Here is a 12,503-nt window from a genome sequence, read left to right as displayed (position 1 = left end):
TTCCTTCACATTCATGCTGATTATGACTTTATGCAAACTTGTACAGGTTTCTCAACAAGGTTCTGCCTCAGAACTGAGGATTTTTAAATCCAAACATTTTTTCACAGGAGGATGATATCATTGAGCTCGCTGCTAAGCATCTGTACATCCAACATGGCTCAGATAGTCAACCTGAGAATGTGAAGGAGACTGTGAAGGACTGCATCAAGATCTCACTGCTTGAGGCCAAGTCAGAAGAAAAACTGGTTCAGATGATCCACACAGCTCACGCTCAGGTCAGGATTTCATGATAAGCAATGAAAAAAAACCCTCCAACATAGCTTTGAGTGGATGAAATATACTGTTTTTGTATCCTTTGTAAATCATTTCAGAGTTCCTTCCTGAGTTCAAGGCAAAAAGCAGACCTGGTGAAGGCAGAGGTGGTCGACTATGCCAGAGAGAAGTGGCCCATATTCTTCTCCAGGTTCTTTGAGGTTACCAAACAGTCAGGTAGGACAGCCTTTGTTGTGCATGCTTAAAATGTGAGCTTCAATGAGTGTCCAGATTTCCTTATTTTAATACAACCACAATAAAAATAGCCTGAAAGGTTAAAATGGTGCAAACAAATGTCTAAAATAAAATATCAGTGGAAGATAGATATGCCTAGAAACCTTAAGAAGTTCTAAACATGTCAGCTTTTATGGCTAGCAGTCCCTCAAATCTAAACCAGTTTTGGAATTTGGGAGCACAACTTAGAATGTATTGTGGATGTTCTCTCATACACTCATGCTCAAACTCAAATGGACAGGCTCAAATATATACATACCCCCCCTCTAATGTTCCTCAGCAAGTTAGCCCCTCCTGGGATGGACCCAGCTTTTAAACATAGCCCACAACGCTTAACACTAGCCTGCTGTATCTGATTCAAAACCAGTTTGTATCTCTATCTGGAACACCTATCTGGCCCCACACCATCATGCCTGGTAGTACAGTGTTCTTTAGTCTGAAAGCCGCACCTTGACTCCTCCAAACATGCTTCTTGTCTCTGTGGCCAAATGAAACCTTACTCCAGGCAGCTCACTTGTCATTGCAAGCAGCTGCAGCTTCAGATGAGCATAACAGTGCCCCGTTTTGAGGGTAGGACTTCATGATTCCCTCTCATTACAAGTTGATATAAACCATTCTTCCCTGTTGACAGTGACCCTGATGTTCCAGTAGTTTTCAGTTCATGGCAAGCTTTAACTTTTGTGGTTAATGGATTGATTTCTTCTCATCTAAGGGGGGCGGTTTGGATCAGATACTTGAAACATGTATACAAATGAGTGCGTATAAATATGTATTAAGGGTGTATTTATATATTTGATCCTCCATTTAAACTGTTTTGACTATGTAAGAATTAGAGAAAAGCCACCATTCAAGAGCACATTCAAATAAATCATTAAAGGACGAAAATAATTTTATCCAAAGCAGTTACATCTTTAGTTTTTTCTTTATTGATAATAATGTCACATGGGTTCTGTTTAGTTTTTTGCATTGGGCAGAAGTATCTAAGGAGGTCTCACTCTTGAATGTGTCTGTCTGTGTTTCTAGGTCCCCCATTGCCAAAGAGCAAGTTCATAGTGGCCATAAACTGGACCGGTATCACATTCCTGGATGAGAGAGAGAAGAGGCTGCTGGAACTCTCCTTCCCAGAAGTGACAGGAGTTAACACCTTAAGGTAGAGAATGTTCTTTTTCAGTGCGGAGGATCTGAAACAGAAGCAGATATGCTAAAAAAAATGTAAAAGCTTGAACAGTTGAACAGTGTTCAAGCCATGGAAGAACAATCCGCACCACAGGGCGCTCAGACCATCATCAGCAGGCAAGGCATGTGAAGTGTCTCGCCAAAGGACACAACGACTGAGACGGACGAAGCAGGGTTTCGAACCGGCAACCCACCATCGCCCCATGTTTCTGCTGACTGGAAGTAATATTAACATTTTGGAGTGGCCCAACCAGAGTCCTACGTAAATCTGATTGAGAATCTGTGGAGGGAGCTGAAGGTTAGGGTGATGGAAAGGAGGCCTTCCAACCTCAAAGATTTAGAGCTCATCACAAAAGATAAACTGTGGAAATACCAGTGGAAGCATACAAAAAGCTGCTTAGCAATTATGAGAATGGTTTGATTAGTGAGATGCCAACAAAGACTTTCAATTGATAATCGAAAAGGGTATAAATAATTTTTGACATGTCGTTTTGAATTAAATGTTAATAAACATTTTTCTTTTTATCAATACTCCATTTACATGGTTTTAGAGAGATGCCTATTCTATGTCCTTGCAGAAGCAAAGTTCTTGGTTGAATGAGAATAATTGTAAATCTAAATCTTGCAGGGTTAAGTATAAGTTTTGGCCTAACTATATTGTGATTTTCATGCTCCTCTAATTCTAAGATTCTCTTAAAGCCTTAAACATGCTAAAATTGCTCCCTTTAGTGTTTTTACAAATAGAAAAAAAGGTTATTTTAATCTCAAACGGTGTTTTAAAGAATTCGATCCATTTAAGTTCATTTAAGTAGTGGCAGTTAACAATAAATATCACCTAAAGGCACAAGACAGACAGATTAAATGTATATTCAGATCAGTGCAAACCAGTCAAATTGACAGATTCAGATTCAGTCTGTGTAATAATACACAGACTACGTTTATAATGCCAAATGGTAAAAAGTTATCCATCTAAGGAACCTCAGCTTATTGCACCAAATCTGTGACATTTGGAGCCATCTCTCCTCCTGAGCAATAATGTACCTAAAGTACCAACATATCAAGTTCCCAAAATGCTGCCAGATAATTGATTTACAGCTGCTGGAGGCTGGAGCTGGCCATTGTATGCGTCTCACACTGTTGTTGTTCCTCAGGGAGGGTAAGACCTCTGGTCATTCTGTGTGTCTGCTGACACTGAAAGGAGACTTCACCCTGAGCGGATCTTCAGCTGAAGACATGGCCGAGCTGATCACCATGTTCCTCAGTGGGCTGACGGAACGTTCCAAGTATGCTGTGGCTCTAAAAGAAGTCAGCAGCCAAGGTCAGAGCCATTGCATCTATGTATTACAGCTGAGTTGTTCATTTTAAACCATTCAGTCAGTCAGTCATTTTTTACCGCTTATTCCATAGTGGGTCGCGGGGGAGCTGGTGCCTATCTCCAGCAGTCTATGGGCGAAAGGCGGGGTACACCCTGGACAGGCATTTTAAACCAATTTATGTGTATTTTAACCTTATCGCGTCCTCCTCTCCAGATGACCCCACACTCCTGAGCTTTAAAAAAGGAGAGCTCATCATCCTTATCAAAGATGATGAGTTTTCTAAGCAGCGTGGCTGGATTAAAGGACAAAACAACAGCACCAAAAAAACAGGAGCGGTCTCCATTGAGTCCATCTTTATCCTACCAACGCTCAGCAAACCCAGCAATGAAGTCTTGGTACTGATAATTCATCTGAACATCTTCTTTCACTGTCCTTAAGTTCTGATGAGTACTAAAACATTTTTTCTTTTTTCTCAAAGAACATCCTCAACCTGTCACCAAACCAGAGGAGGAACTTGGTCCAGGCAAACCAGAGAGATATGGGCACCGTGGAGAGAGTAGCTCCTGCCTCGCTGAAGGAATTTTCTCTTCAGTATTTTAGGTTGCCTTTATTTTTACTCCTGTCTGCATATAGTTTTCACAAGCTGGTCAGTAGTGGAATTGCTGTGTAAAAGCGACAATACCTATTTCTTATTTATATTTTGTCTTACAGGCAACCCATCAAGGACGTCAACCGTCAGGTGATGTCTAGGAACTCTGCACCAGAGAGGCTGTGGGCTCACTCTAGAGAACCAATCAGACAGCCTCTCCTCAAGAACCTGGTGGGCAACCCAGAGCTCAGCCACAAAGCCTGCCTGGCCTTCACTGATATCCTCTGCACAGCTGAAAAAATGGCTACAGTTGGCTACAGTATGCTTGTGTTTCTGTGTTTTTTATAAGCTGCAGTCTGTTGGGTGTGTGTGGATGCACCAGTGCACCCAGCTTCTCATGCCACCTGATGTAGGGACTTCTGCAAATGAAGTATTGATAGTATTTAAACCAGGTTTTGGCATTTAAAGGATGCCATTTCTGCCCAGTCTGTTATTGTTTACCTACTGACTTTAAATGAGGCAAATGAGGCCTGCAGCTCTTTAGATGTTCTGTGTTCCTCAAAAATGGCTTTGTAACCTTTTTCAGGCTGATAAGTATCAATGATTTCTTTAATTGTTAAATTTATTTAGATTGGGCCATGATATGTTGCTCTGTTAGATGTTTTAGTCTACTTCATGTTGTAAGACACGTCTTGTTTAAGTGATTTTTTTGTTTCTACAGGTCAGGCAAAACCTTAATCAAACACTCAACTGTGCATCTCGAAAAATTTAAATATAAAAATGACAAAAAGACACAAACACCAAGAATATCAGAAATAACATAAAGAACAGCTAAAAACAATAAAAACTGTGAGTAAAAGAAAATAAAAAACTAATAAATATTACTATCTAATATTTCTGCTTAACTGGAATTAAAAGCCAAGTTAAAAAGCCAATTAAACTTTTAAAAGTAATCCTAAAATGTACAGGCAACCAGGGCAGGGAGGACAATATGGGGGTGATGTGCTCACATCCTTTATTTCCTGTTAGTAGATGGGCAGCAGTATTTTGGACCAGCTGCAGATGACGTAAAAGAGAGTTGTCCTGCCAAGCCTAAAGAGAGCTGCAGTAGTCCAGTCTTGAGATAATAAAAGCATGTATCACCCTTTCAAGGCAACTATAAGGCAAATAGGGTTTGGTTTTGCTGATTAATCTCAAATGATGAAAGCTAAACTGCATGAGCCTGTTTATCAAATTTAAAACAGTTATCAAAAACCACACCTAGATTCCTGGCAGCAGTATAATTAAAAGAACTCAAAGGACCAATTGCACTGCTGCGTCATGTAAGCAAGTCAGTTTTTCCAAAGACGATCACCTCTGTCTTATTTCCATTCAAATGTAAGAAGTTTATCTCCATCCAGGTTTTAATGTCATGTAACCAGTTATCCAGTTTCTATACAGACTGGCTTCCTATTGCTCTCAACAGGAGATACATTTTCAGATCATCTGCCAAACAGTGAAAAGATATACCATAATTCCTAAGACTCGATCCCAAAGGAGGCATATTATGTAAGAAAAGAAATTGGGACTGGACATGGTGTGGGATAATTTTTTTCTCTTAAATTAATTCATTGTTAAAAAAAAAAACATTCATATTGTATTTACTCCGTTTGTCTTTGTTCTTGGCCATAGTGGAACTTATCAGTTCTCCCTGAAGGCTTAACAAATCATCATTTATCAGATATCAGCCTTTGACTCATCTGTTTTGCATTTACTGGTGGAAAACAGCCTGAAGCATCAAATGAACGCTCTACCTCACCTGTGTGGTCTTCCAATCGTTTTAAGATCTTAAAATCATGATGCTTCTCATTATTTTTCTCCTTGACCCCTGCTTACCAATCCTAAAGTATATGGGAGATTACCCCACCAGGCAGGTGCAGAGTCCTCTCGAGCTCACTGACCAGATCTTCAGCCCTCCCGCTAAACATGAAGCACTCAGGGATGAGATCTACTGCCAGATCATGAAGCAGATGACCAGCAATAACAACAGGTACCTGTTTTTCTGGCTCTCTTGTTAGTAGCTCAAACACTCTGATTTGCCTTTCAAACTACATTCAAACATCCACACTCTCCTGCCAGTTTTTGTTATCAATTAACATGTTTTTCAACTAAAAGATTTTACTTGCAAACACAAACTTCTGTTTTTGTCTGTGATTTTATGTGAGAAACCAAAAACAAAGTAGTGCATGTTTTTTTTTTGGAAATGAAGATCTGAAAAGTGTGGTGTTGATTTGTTTTCAGTCCCCCTTTACTCTGATACCCCTAAATAAATCCAGATTGCCTTCAGTATTCACCTTATTAGTAAACAGTTTATTCTAGTTTAATTTAATCTCAGTATGAATTTAGTTGTTCTGTTTCTGACCTCAGAGGTAAGTTTGAGAACAATAGTGAATAAAAGAGCATAATGACCAAGGAACACAGCAGACAGGTTAGAGAGAAAGTTGTTGAGAAGTGTAAAGCAGAGTCAGGTCATGAAACCATCTCACAGAGCTCTGTTCTATCCATTGTTGGAATATAAACATTATGCAGAAAAGCAACCAAGAGGCCCATGGTAGGTCTGAAGAAGCTTCAAAAAGCCACAGCTGAGGTGAGACAAGGATTTGTCGTGCACTCCACAAATGGGGCCTTCATGGCGTGACAAGAAAACATTTTTTAAAGATGCTAAAATGTTAAAGTTATACTTAATATGTTAAGGTTTGCCAATGTCCCTGAAGGGGACACAGCAAACATGTTGTGAAGCTGCTGTGGTTAGAAAAAACAACTTTTGGCCAAATACTAAGCATGATAGAAAACCACACGTTACCCTGAACTCACCATCCGCATGGTGGTGGCAGCATCATGCTGTGAGGATGCTTTTCTTCAGCAATAACAGGGAAGCTGTGGGAAGATGGATGAAGCTAAACATAGGACAGTCCTATAGAAACCCTGTTAGAGCTTGCAATAGACTAAAGCAATAAATCTAAACCAGTGTCCAACTCTGCAGCTGGTCTCCTGCACGTTTTAGAGGTTCCCCCGGTTCATTGTTAGGCCTTTGCAGAACTTGATGGCATACTGAGGAGGTAATTTCAGCTATTTTGCAATGAAGAATAGGGGGGAAATGTCCCTATGTGCAAAGCTGTTAGAGATATGCTGTACCTCCTAAAGAAATGCATGTGGTTGTTCTACAAAGAAATTATCAGTAGGAGGCCAACTACATATGATTTTTTTATTTGCCAAAACATTATAAAACCTTGCCTTGTTCCCCTTCCACCTTACAAATATGCACTACTTTGTGTTGCTCTACTGCCTACAATCCTTGAAATTTGTGAGTGTTTTGTGACACAATATGGAAAGGTTCAAGGTGTATAAATACTTTTGTTGAAAACTGTGTGTCTCGTTGCTTTGCTGCAACATGAAACATGAAACGAATCGATAGTCACTTTGAACGACCCCTCTGTCCCTGCAGGTTCAGTATAGAGCAGGGCTGGCAGCTGCTGTGGCTCTGCTGTGGCCTTTTTCCACCCAGCCAGTCCCTTCTGAGGCACGCTCAGAAATTTCTGGAGTCTCGCCGCCGAGAGCCCCTGGCCTCCGACTGTCTGCAGCGGCTGCAGAGCTCACTAAGGTTCGTCCAGCCCACCATGCCACCAACACAGAAAATATCATGAGCTTTCAGGATAACTGTTGATCATGGAGCTTCCATCTCTCTTCTCAGCTGCTATCACAAAATAATCTGCTGTAATGAGACAGAGAAAAAAATGTCTAGCTATGATGTCTCATGTTTCATCTTAAAAGGCTAAAATAAGGTACCCGCCATCTTATTAGAGTACGAGGTGTGCAGCGTCAGGCAGAACTTGTTGCAACAATGAACACATTACCAACAGAGTGTTGAATGCAAATGCCTTGCATCACCTTCACAGTAGGGTGAACAACCACACTGAGCATTTTGCATTGCCCCTTCTATAAATATCGCATATTTACAGTCAGCATCTTTATGAAGAAACCAGACCCTAAGGGATGAATTGTTCCAATAAAGCTCTTTGCCAGTTAGCAGAAATTACAAAGAGGCAACAACATCATGTACTGGATTAAAAAAAACACTCAAATGAAGCAAAGTAAACACAGTTTCATCCATACTTTGGTGGTGACTAATAATGCTACTGAAAAACTAATCATTTTGATATGTTATCTTTAAATAAAGGAGAATGTGCCTTTTATCTTCTTCAGCTAAGGCTGAGTTCTGCATATGACAGTGATGGAGTGATAACAAGAGACATTGTGGTCACACCCAGAACATATGAAGTTAGCAGGAACCTTCTAAATTCATTGCATGTTGGACTTGCAGTCTAGAATTTGCCAACTGTTACTTTTTTCTGTGTCTGCTGGCTGTTAGCATTTTGTTTCTTAAATTTTAGATCTTAAATTTAGCTTTTATCTCATTTTACTTCGTACGGGCAGGCAGGAAGTTCACCCTGATATCTATAAAAGGCATATTAGTGAAACCATCAGATTAGCTCAAATAACAGTGCAAAAAGGATAGAAAATTAGCTTTTGTTTAAGCTTTTGCTTTTTGGTTAAAGGACTGATCCCAGGAAGCTCCCACCACACCAGGTGGAGGTGGATGCCATCCAACAGAACAGCACCCAGATCTTTCACAAAATCTACTTCCCCAACGACACAGATGAGGTACGCACTGTGGAACGTATTTCCTACTACAGATAGAGGAAAGAAAAATAATCAGCCTTAAGAAAGCATGATGTTAAATTCCACTTCTGTAACTGATTGTGGCCATGTTCTCCTCCTTGTCCAGATATTTGAGGTGGCAACCAGCACCAGGATCAGGGATCTCATCCAGAACATTTCCAAAAACCTCAAACTGGCTTCAGCTGATGGCTTCAGCATCTTTGTGAAAACACACGACAAGGTTCATCTGTCATTTTCAAACCTTTTATGATCATTTATAGTTACCTCCTGGTAAATATGTGCACAAAAACCTTAAACTAAAGGGCTGTAACAGAGATTTGAAGGTGCCCCTCTGTGCTGCAGTTATCTTAAAGTAAAGTTTCAAATATAAAACTCTTCAGTTATGTGTTTTCTATGGGAATATGTTAGGGCTACCAGTAATTGGGCCACGGATGATTTAGCTAAAAACAATTACTTCCGATAGTAGGACTTTTTTTCTCACTGAATAAATTCACTCAAATTAAAGGTTCTTTTCTAAATGTTTTCATTGTGAAATCATGCTGCTTCAGGAAAGATGGATTTATTCTACAGTTGTTTTATACATCTTTACAAAGGGTGACAGTAAAGGCCATAGACATGCTCTTCAAAGATGCCCCCTGCAGACTGCAGAAATTAGTTAGTGTAGTAACCACACCCAATTTAACGTTCTAACCAATTACACAGTATTTTGTAGACACCACAGCCCAGAATATGTCTAGAACAAAGCTGCAGAATGATGACATTTTGTTCTTTTAAACCTTGGTGGGAGAACTACTTTCTCCTTCTTGCAGAGTATGCATAGGCCTTACATCTGGAGAATAATGTTTGAAGATTTTCAGATTTTTGTAATGCACCTTGAAATTTTCTGATGCGCTAAAACAAAGGCTTAACCATCTCTATTTCATCTCAGGTTCTCAGTTTGAATGACACAGACTACTTCTTTGACAGCCTGAGACAAATCACTGACTGGTCGAAGCAAGCCAAACGAATTAAAGAGGGTAACAGCCCAACATGTAGAGAGCGGAACATTTCATAGTTGTCTATATGTGTCCTTAAAATCCCCTTTCTATGTCTGGATGCTGCAGGTGGACCAGTCAACATAGTCTACCATGTGTTCTTCATGAGGAAGTTGTGGTTCAATGTAATCCCTGGCAGGGACGCAAAGGCTGATCTTATCTTCCATTACCCTCAGGTACATTTGAATGAGCAGCTTGAATTTCCCAGCCTCATTATAGTTCTTTTTACACCTACTATAAACCTTCTATCCTGTTCTGCTTTGAATATAAACAAGCTTGGCACACAAATGAGGGCATCAGTTGTCACTCTGATCAGTAGTTATTACTAACAAACAGACCATTGGAAGCCATTTATCTACCAACTCAGGAAGTCAGTTCAAAGGTCACACCTTGCCCCAAATTTGAAAAAACTTCTGCAGCTCCAGCGCTGGGTAGGAGTTTACATCTATCATCATGGGCAACTGTTTCATGTTTTTTAGCCTTTTTACCTTATTATCTGACCTGTTCTTTTTCCAGAATGGATATGAGGATGTCTCTCTAAAGTTTGTATGTAGTTAGCTGTATTAGATGAACAAAGATTTTACTTTATCAAAAGGTCTCTCTCTCTCTGGAAGGGTAAACATATGGTTTCTGTACATACTTTTGATTTTTCATAATACCTGGAGGGAGTACCTCCAGGTGGGTCAGACCCTGTTTACTTTTTTTGGAACCAGCTTGGGCTCCTGCTCCAGGGTCCACCAGCTCTTTCAGCAGGAAAGATCTGGAATCTCTGCTCATAGATGTTTTGTCCACCTTGAGAACATTAGTCTGAAGGTTGGGAGGGCTGATGGATTGGCAGCCGTTCCTCTCTTTGGACTTCAGAACCAAATCATTTGCAATAAAGAAAGTATTTAGCTGAAAGATTAAAGAATGTTGCAGTAAAAAAAACAAATCAATCAAAAAAAGTAGGGTAAACCTTTGTGTTGACCTTATTGGGCACGGCTTATTGGTTCTGTGTGTCAGCTGGTCTGTTCATCCTTCTGTTTCTCCTCTCCTTGCTCTCTTTTTCCTTTCATCACTGACTCAACTCTCATCAGCACAGAGCGTTTTGACATATCTACTCCAAAAGACATAATCAACCCGAGGCCAGGACAGAACTGTGTATTCTTTTAAACCTGTTTGGCAACTTGTTTGCAAGGAGAGTTTTCAAGAGGTATCACTAGCTGGAAGCGGAGTGCTCAAGGTCTACTACATGCTCTGAAATATTCTTAGCAAGAGAAAAGATCATTACTTTGGAATAACCCCGACCCAAACCATGCATGGACTATGCTTGAAAATTGTGTTTGTGCCCCTTCTACCAAGAGAAATTGGCAAACATTCAACCAGAATTATGCCAGGATCTTGTTAATTATTGCAAAAACTGTGTGGGTTCTCTCTAATTTACATTACTTAGTGTATGTATAAGTTTGACCCAGTGTGGATAAGTGAAAATCCCCAATAAAATCTGCACCTAGTTGTTGTTTCATCATTCCAAAATAAGGACAACATTCACGCTTATGATGACTGCATATAAACTTCGGACGGGCTATATAAAAAATCTCCGATGCCTCTCTGTTTCCCAGGAGTTACCAAAGTACCTGAGAGGCTATCACGTTTGTACCAAGGAGGAAATGGTCAACATTGCCGCTCTGCTCTTCAGGGTAAAGGTCAGCGGTGACAAAAACCAGATTGCCATGATTCCCAAGGTGCTGAAGGAGCTCGTTCCTGGCGACCAGCTGAAGGCCATGTCTGAAAATGAGTGGAAAAAGGTACAAATTCTCAGAGGACAGGGCTGGCAGGAGTTCTGTGGTTTGTGTTTTTTAATCGATTAGGAAGGAGTTCAGAGATTGGCAGAGAGGTATATCTAGCCTTCTTGTTCTCTTCTGCTCTTTTGTTGTCATTTTCGATGCAAAACTAGAAACCTTATGGGGCACCAAAGAAAATGTTTGCTGATCCCGTTATTTGTGTTATCTTGATCAACAGTATTATAGCTTCCAAGAATTTTATTGGGATTTCATTAGACAGACGAACACAAGCAGGACACCAGCGCATAACATACAGACAGAGCTAATTAAGTGGTTTAGATCCAAGCATATATGTGTCAAAATGACCCAGTCAAAGTCCAGACTTAAAAGCAGTTGACAATCTGGGATAAGACTTGAAAACTGTTGTTCACAGATGCTCTGCATCCAATCTGACCAAGCTTCAGCTGTTTAGCAAAGAAGAGTGGACCAGAAATTTTACAAAGTATTGAATCAGGGGGGTTGAATATAAATTCATGCCACACGTTCCTGCTTTTCATTCTACTTTACAATTATGCACTACTTTGTGTTGGTCTATTACATAAGATCCAAATGAAATACACTGAAACTTGTGGTTGTAGTGTTATAAAATGTCAAAAGGTCAAATACTGATATCACCTAATAGAAAGTTAACAATGCTGTCCTGAGACTCTGTCGGATTAGTGGGGGTAAAAACAAGTCTATGATACCTAGTATCGCTTCAAAAAGATGTGTAGATTTGTTCTAAAACTGCTATACAGTCAGTTTTTAAATATACAGAAATAATACATTGCTTGGAGAACTACTTTAGTTGTGAATTTAACAACTGTCCAGTAAAGGGTGCTTGAAATGTCAGTTTATCTGTAGTTGTGGGCGGATGTTTTTGAAAAAGAAACATGTCTCCCTGTGGGTAAGGAGTGGATTGTAAAGGGGACTTTGTGTTAAATTTTGGCTCATCATGACATGTCTTTATGATGGGAAACCATGGAATATAATGAGACTTTGCTGTGCCTATGATATATAAACAATATCACCATTATGGAGGAGGAGAACCATCGACAACCCTACCCAGGGTGAGAACTCACCCTGAAGGCTGAGGGGGAGAAACTCATTAACCTCATTAGAAGCAGGGCAGTGTCTTTATTTTTAACTTTGCTGTTTCACTCACAACAACATGTTTGTATTCTTTTTTTATTTTCAGAATATCGTCGCCTTCTTTAACAAACAAGCCGACATGACTGTTGAAGAAGCAAAAATTGCATTTCTGAAAGCCGTTTGCCGCTGGCCGACATTCGGCTGTGCTTTCTTTGAAGTGAAGGTGGGT

At 40.0% G+C, this 12,503-nt stretch overlaps 1 protein-coding gene across 1 annotated transcript in view; it reads left to right on the top strand.

Moving 5' to 3' along the window:
* Positions 1 to 12,503, top strand: part of LOC124874519 (unconventional myosin-VIIb) — a 33,912-nt gene that overhangs the window by 18,718 nt on the left and 2,691 nt on the right. Inside the window, exons 31-45 of the mRNA XM_047375907.1 lie at positions 108 to 275; positions 372 to 489; positions 1,570 to 1,696; positions 2,874 to 3,040; positions 3,252 to 3,433; positions 3,517 to 3,638; positions 3,750 to 3,904; positions 5,503 to 5,656; positions 7,112 to 7,267; positions 8,223 to 8,328; positions 8,453 to 8,566; positions 9,275 to 9,362; positions 9,450 to 9,556; positions 10,982 to 11,167; positions 12,381 to 12,497. Coding sequence (XP_047231863.1) covers positions 108 to 275; positions 372 to 489; positions 1,570 to 1,696; positions 2,874 to 3,040; positions 3,252 to 3,433; positions 3,517 to 3,638; positions 3,750 to 3,904; positions 5,503 to 5,656; positions 7,112 to 7,267; positions 8,223 to 8,328; positions 8,453 to 8,566; positions 9,275 to 9,362; positions 9,450 to 9,556; positions 10,982 to 11,167; positions 12,381 to 12,497 — 2,067 coding nt within the window. The remainder of the gene's footprint in view (positions 1 to 107; positions 276 to 371; positions 490 to 1,569; positions 1,697 to 2,873; positions 3,041 to 3,251; positions 3,434 to 3,516; positions 3,639 to 3,749; positions 3,905 to 5,502; positions 5,657 to 7,111; positions 7,268 to 8,222; positions 8,329 to 8,452; positions 8,567 to 9,274; positions 9,363 to 9,449; positions 9,557 to 10,981; positions 11,168 to 12,380; positions 12,498 to 12,503) is intronic.

This window comes from Girardinichthys multiradiatus, chromosome 9 (genome assembly GCF_021462225.1).
Source record: "Girardinichthys multiradiatus isolate DD_20200921_A chromosome 9, DD_fGirMul_XY1, whole genome shotgun sequence".
In the NCBI taxonomy this organism is placed as follows: domain Eukaryota; kingdom Metazoa; phylum Chordata; class Actinopteri; order Cyprinodontiformes; family Goodeidae; genus Girardinichthys; species Girardinichthys multiradiatus.
The sequence above is the reverse complement of the archived record's forward strand: the minus strand, read 5'-3'. Positions and strand labels throughout refer to the sequence as shown.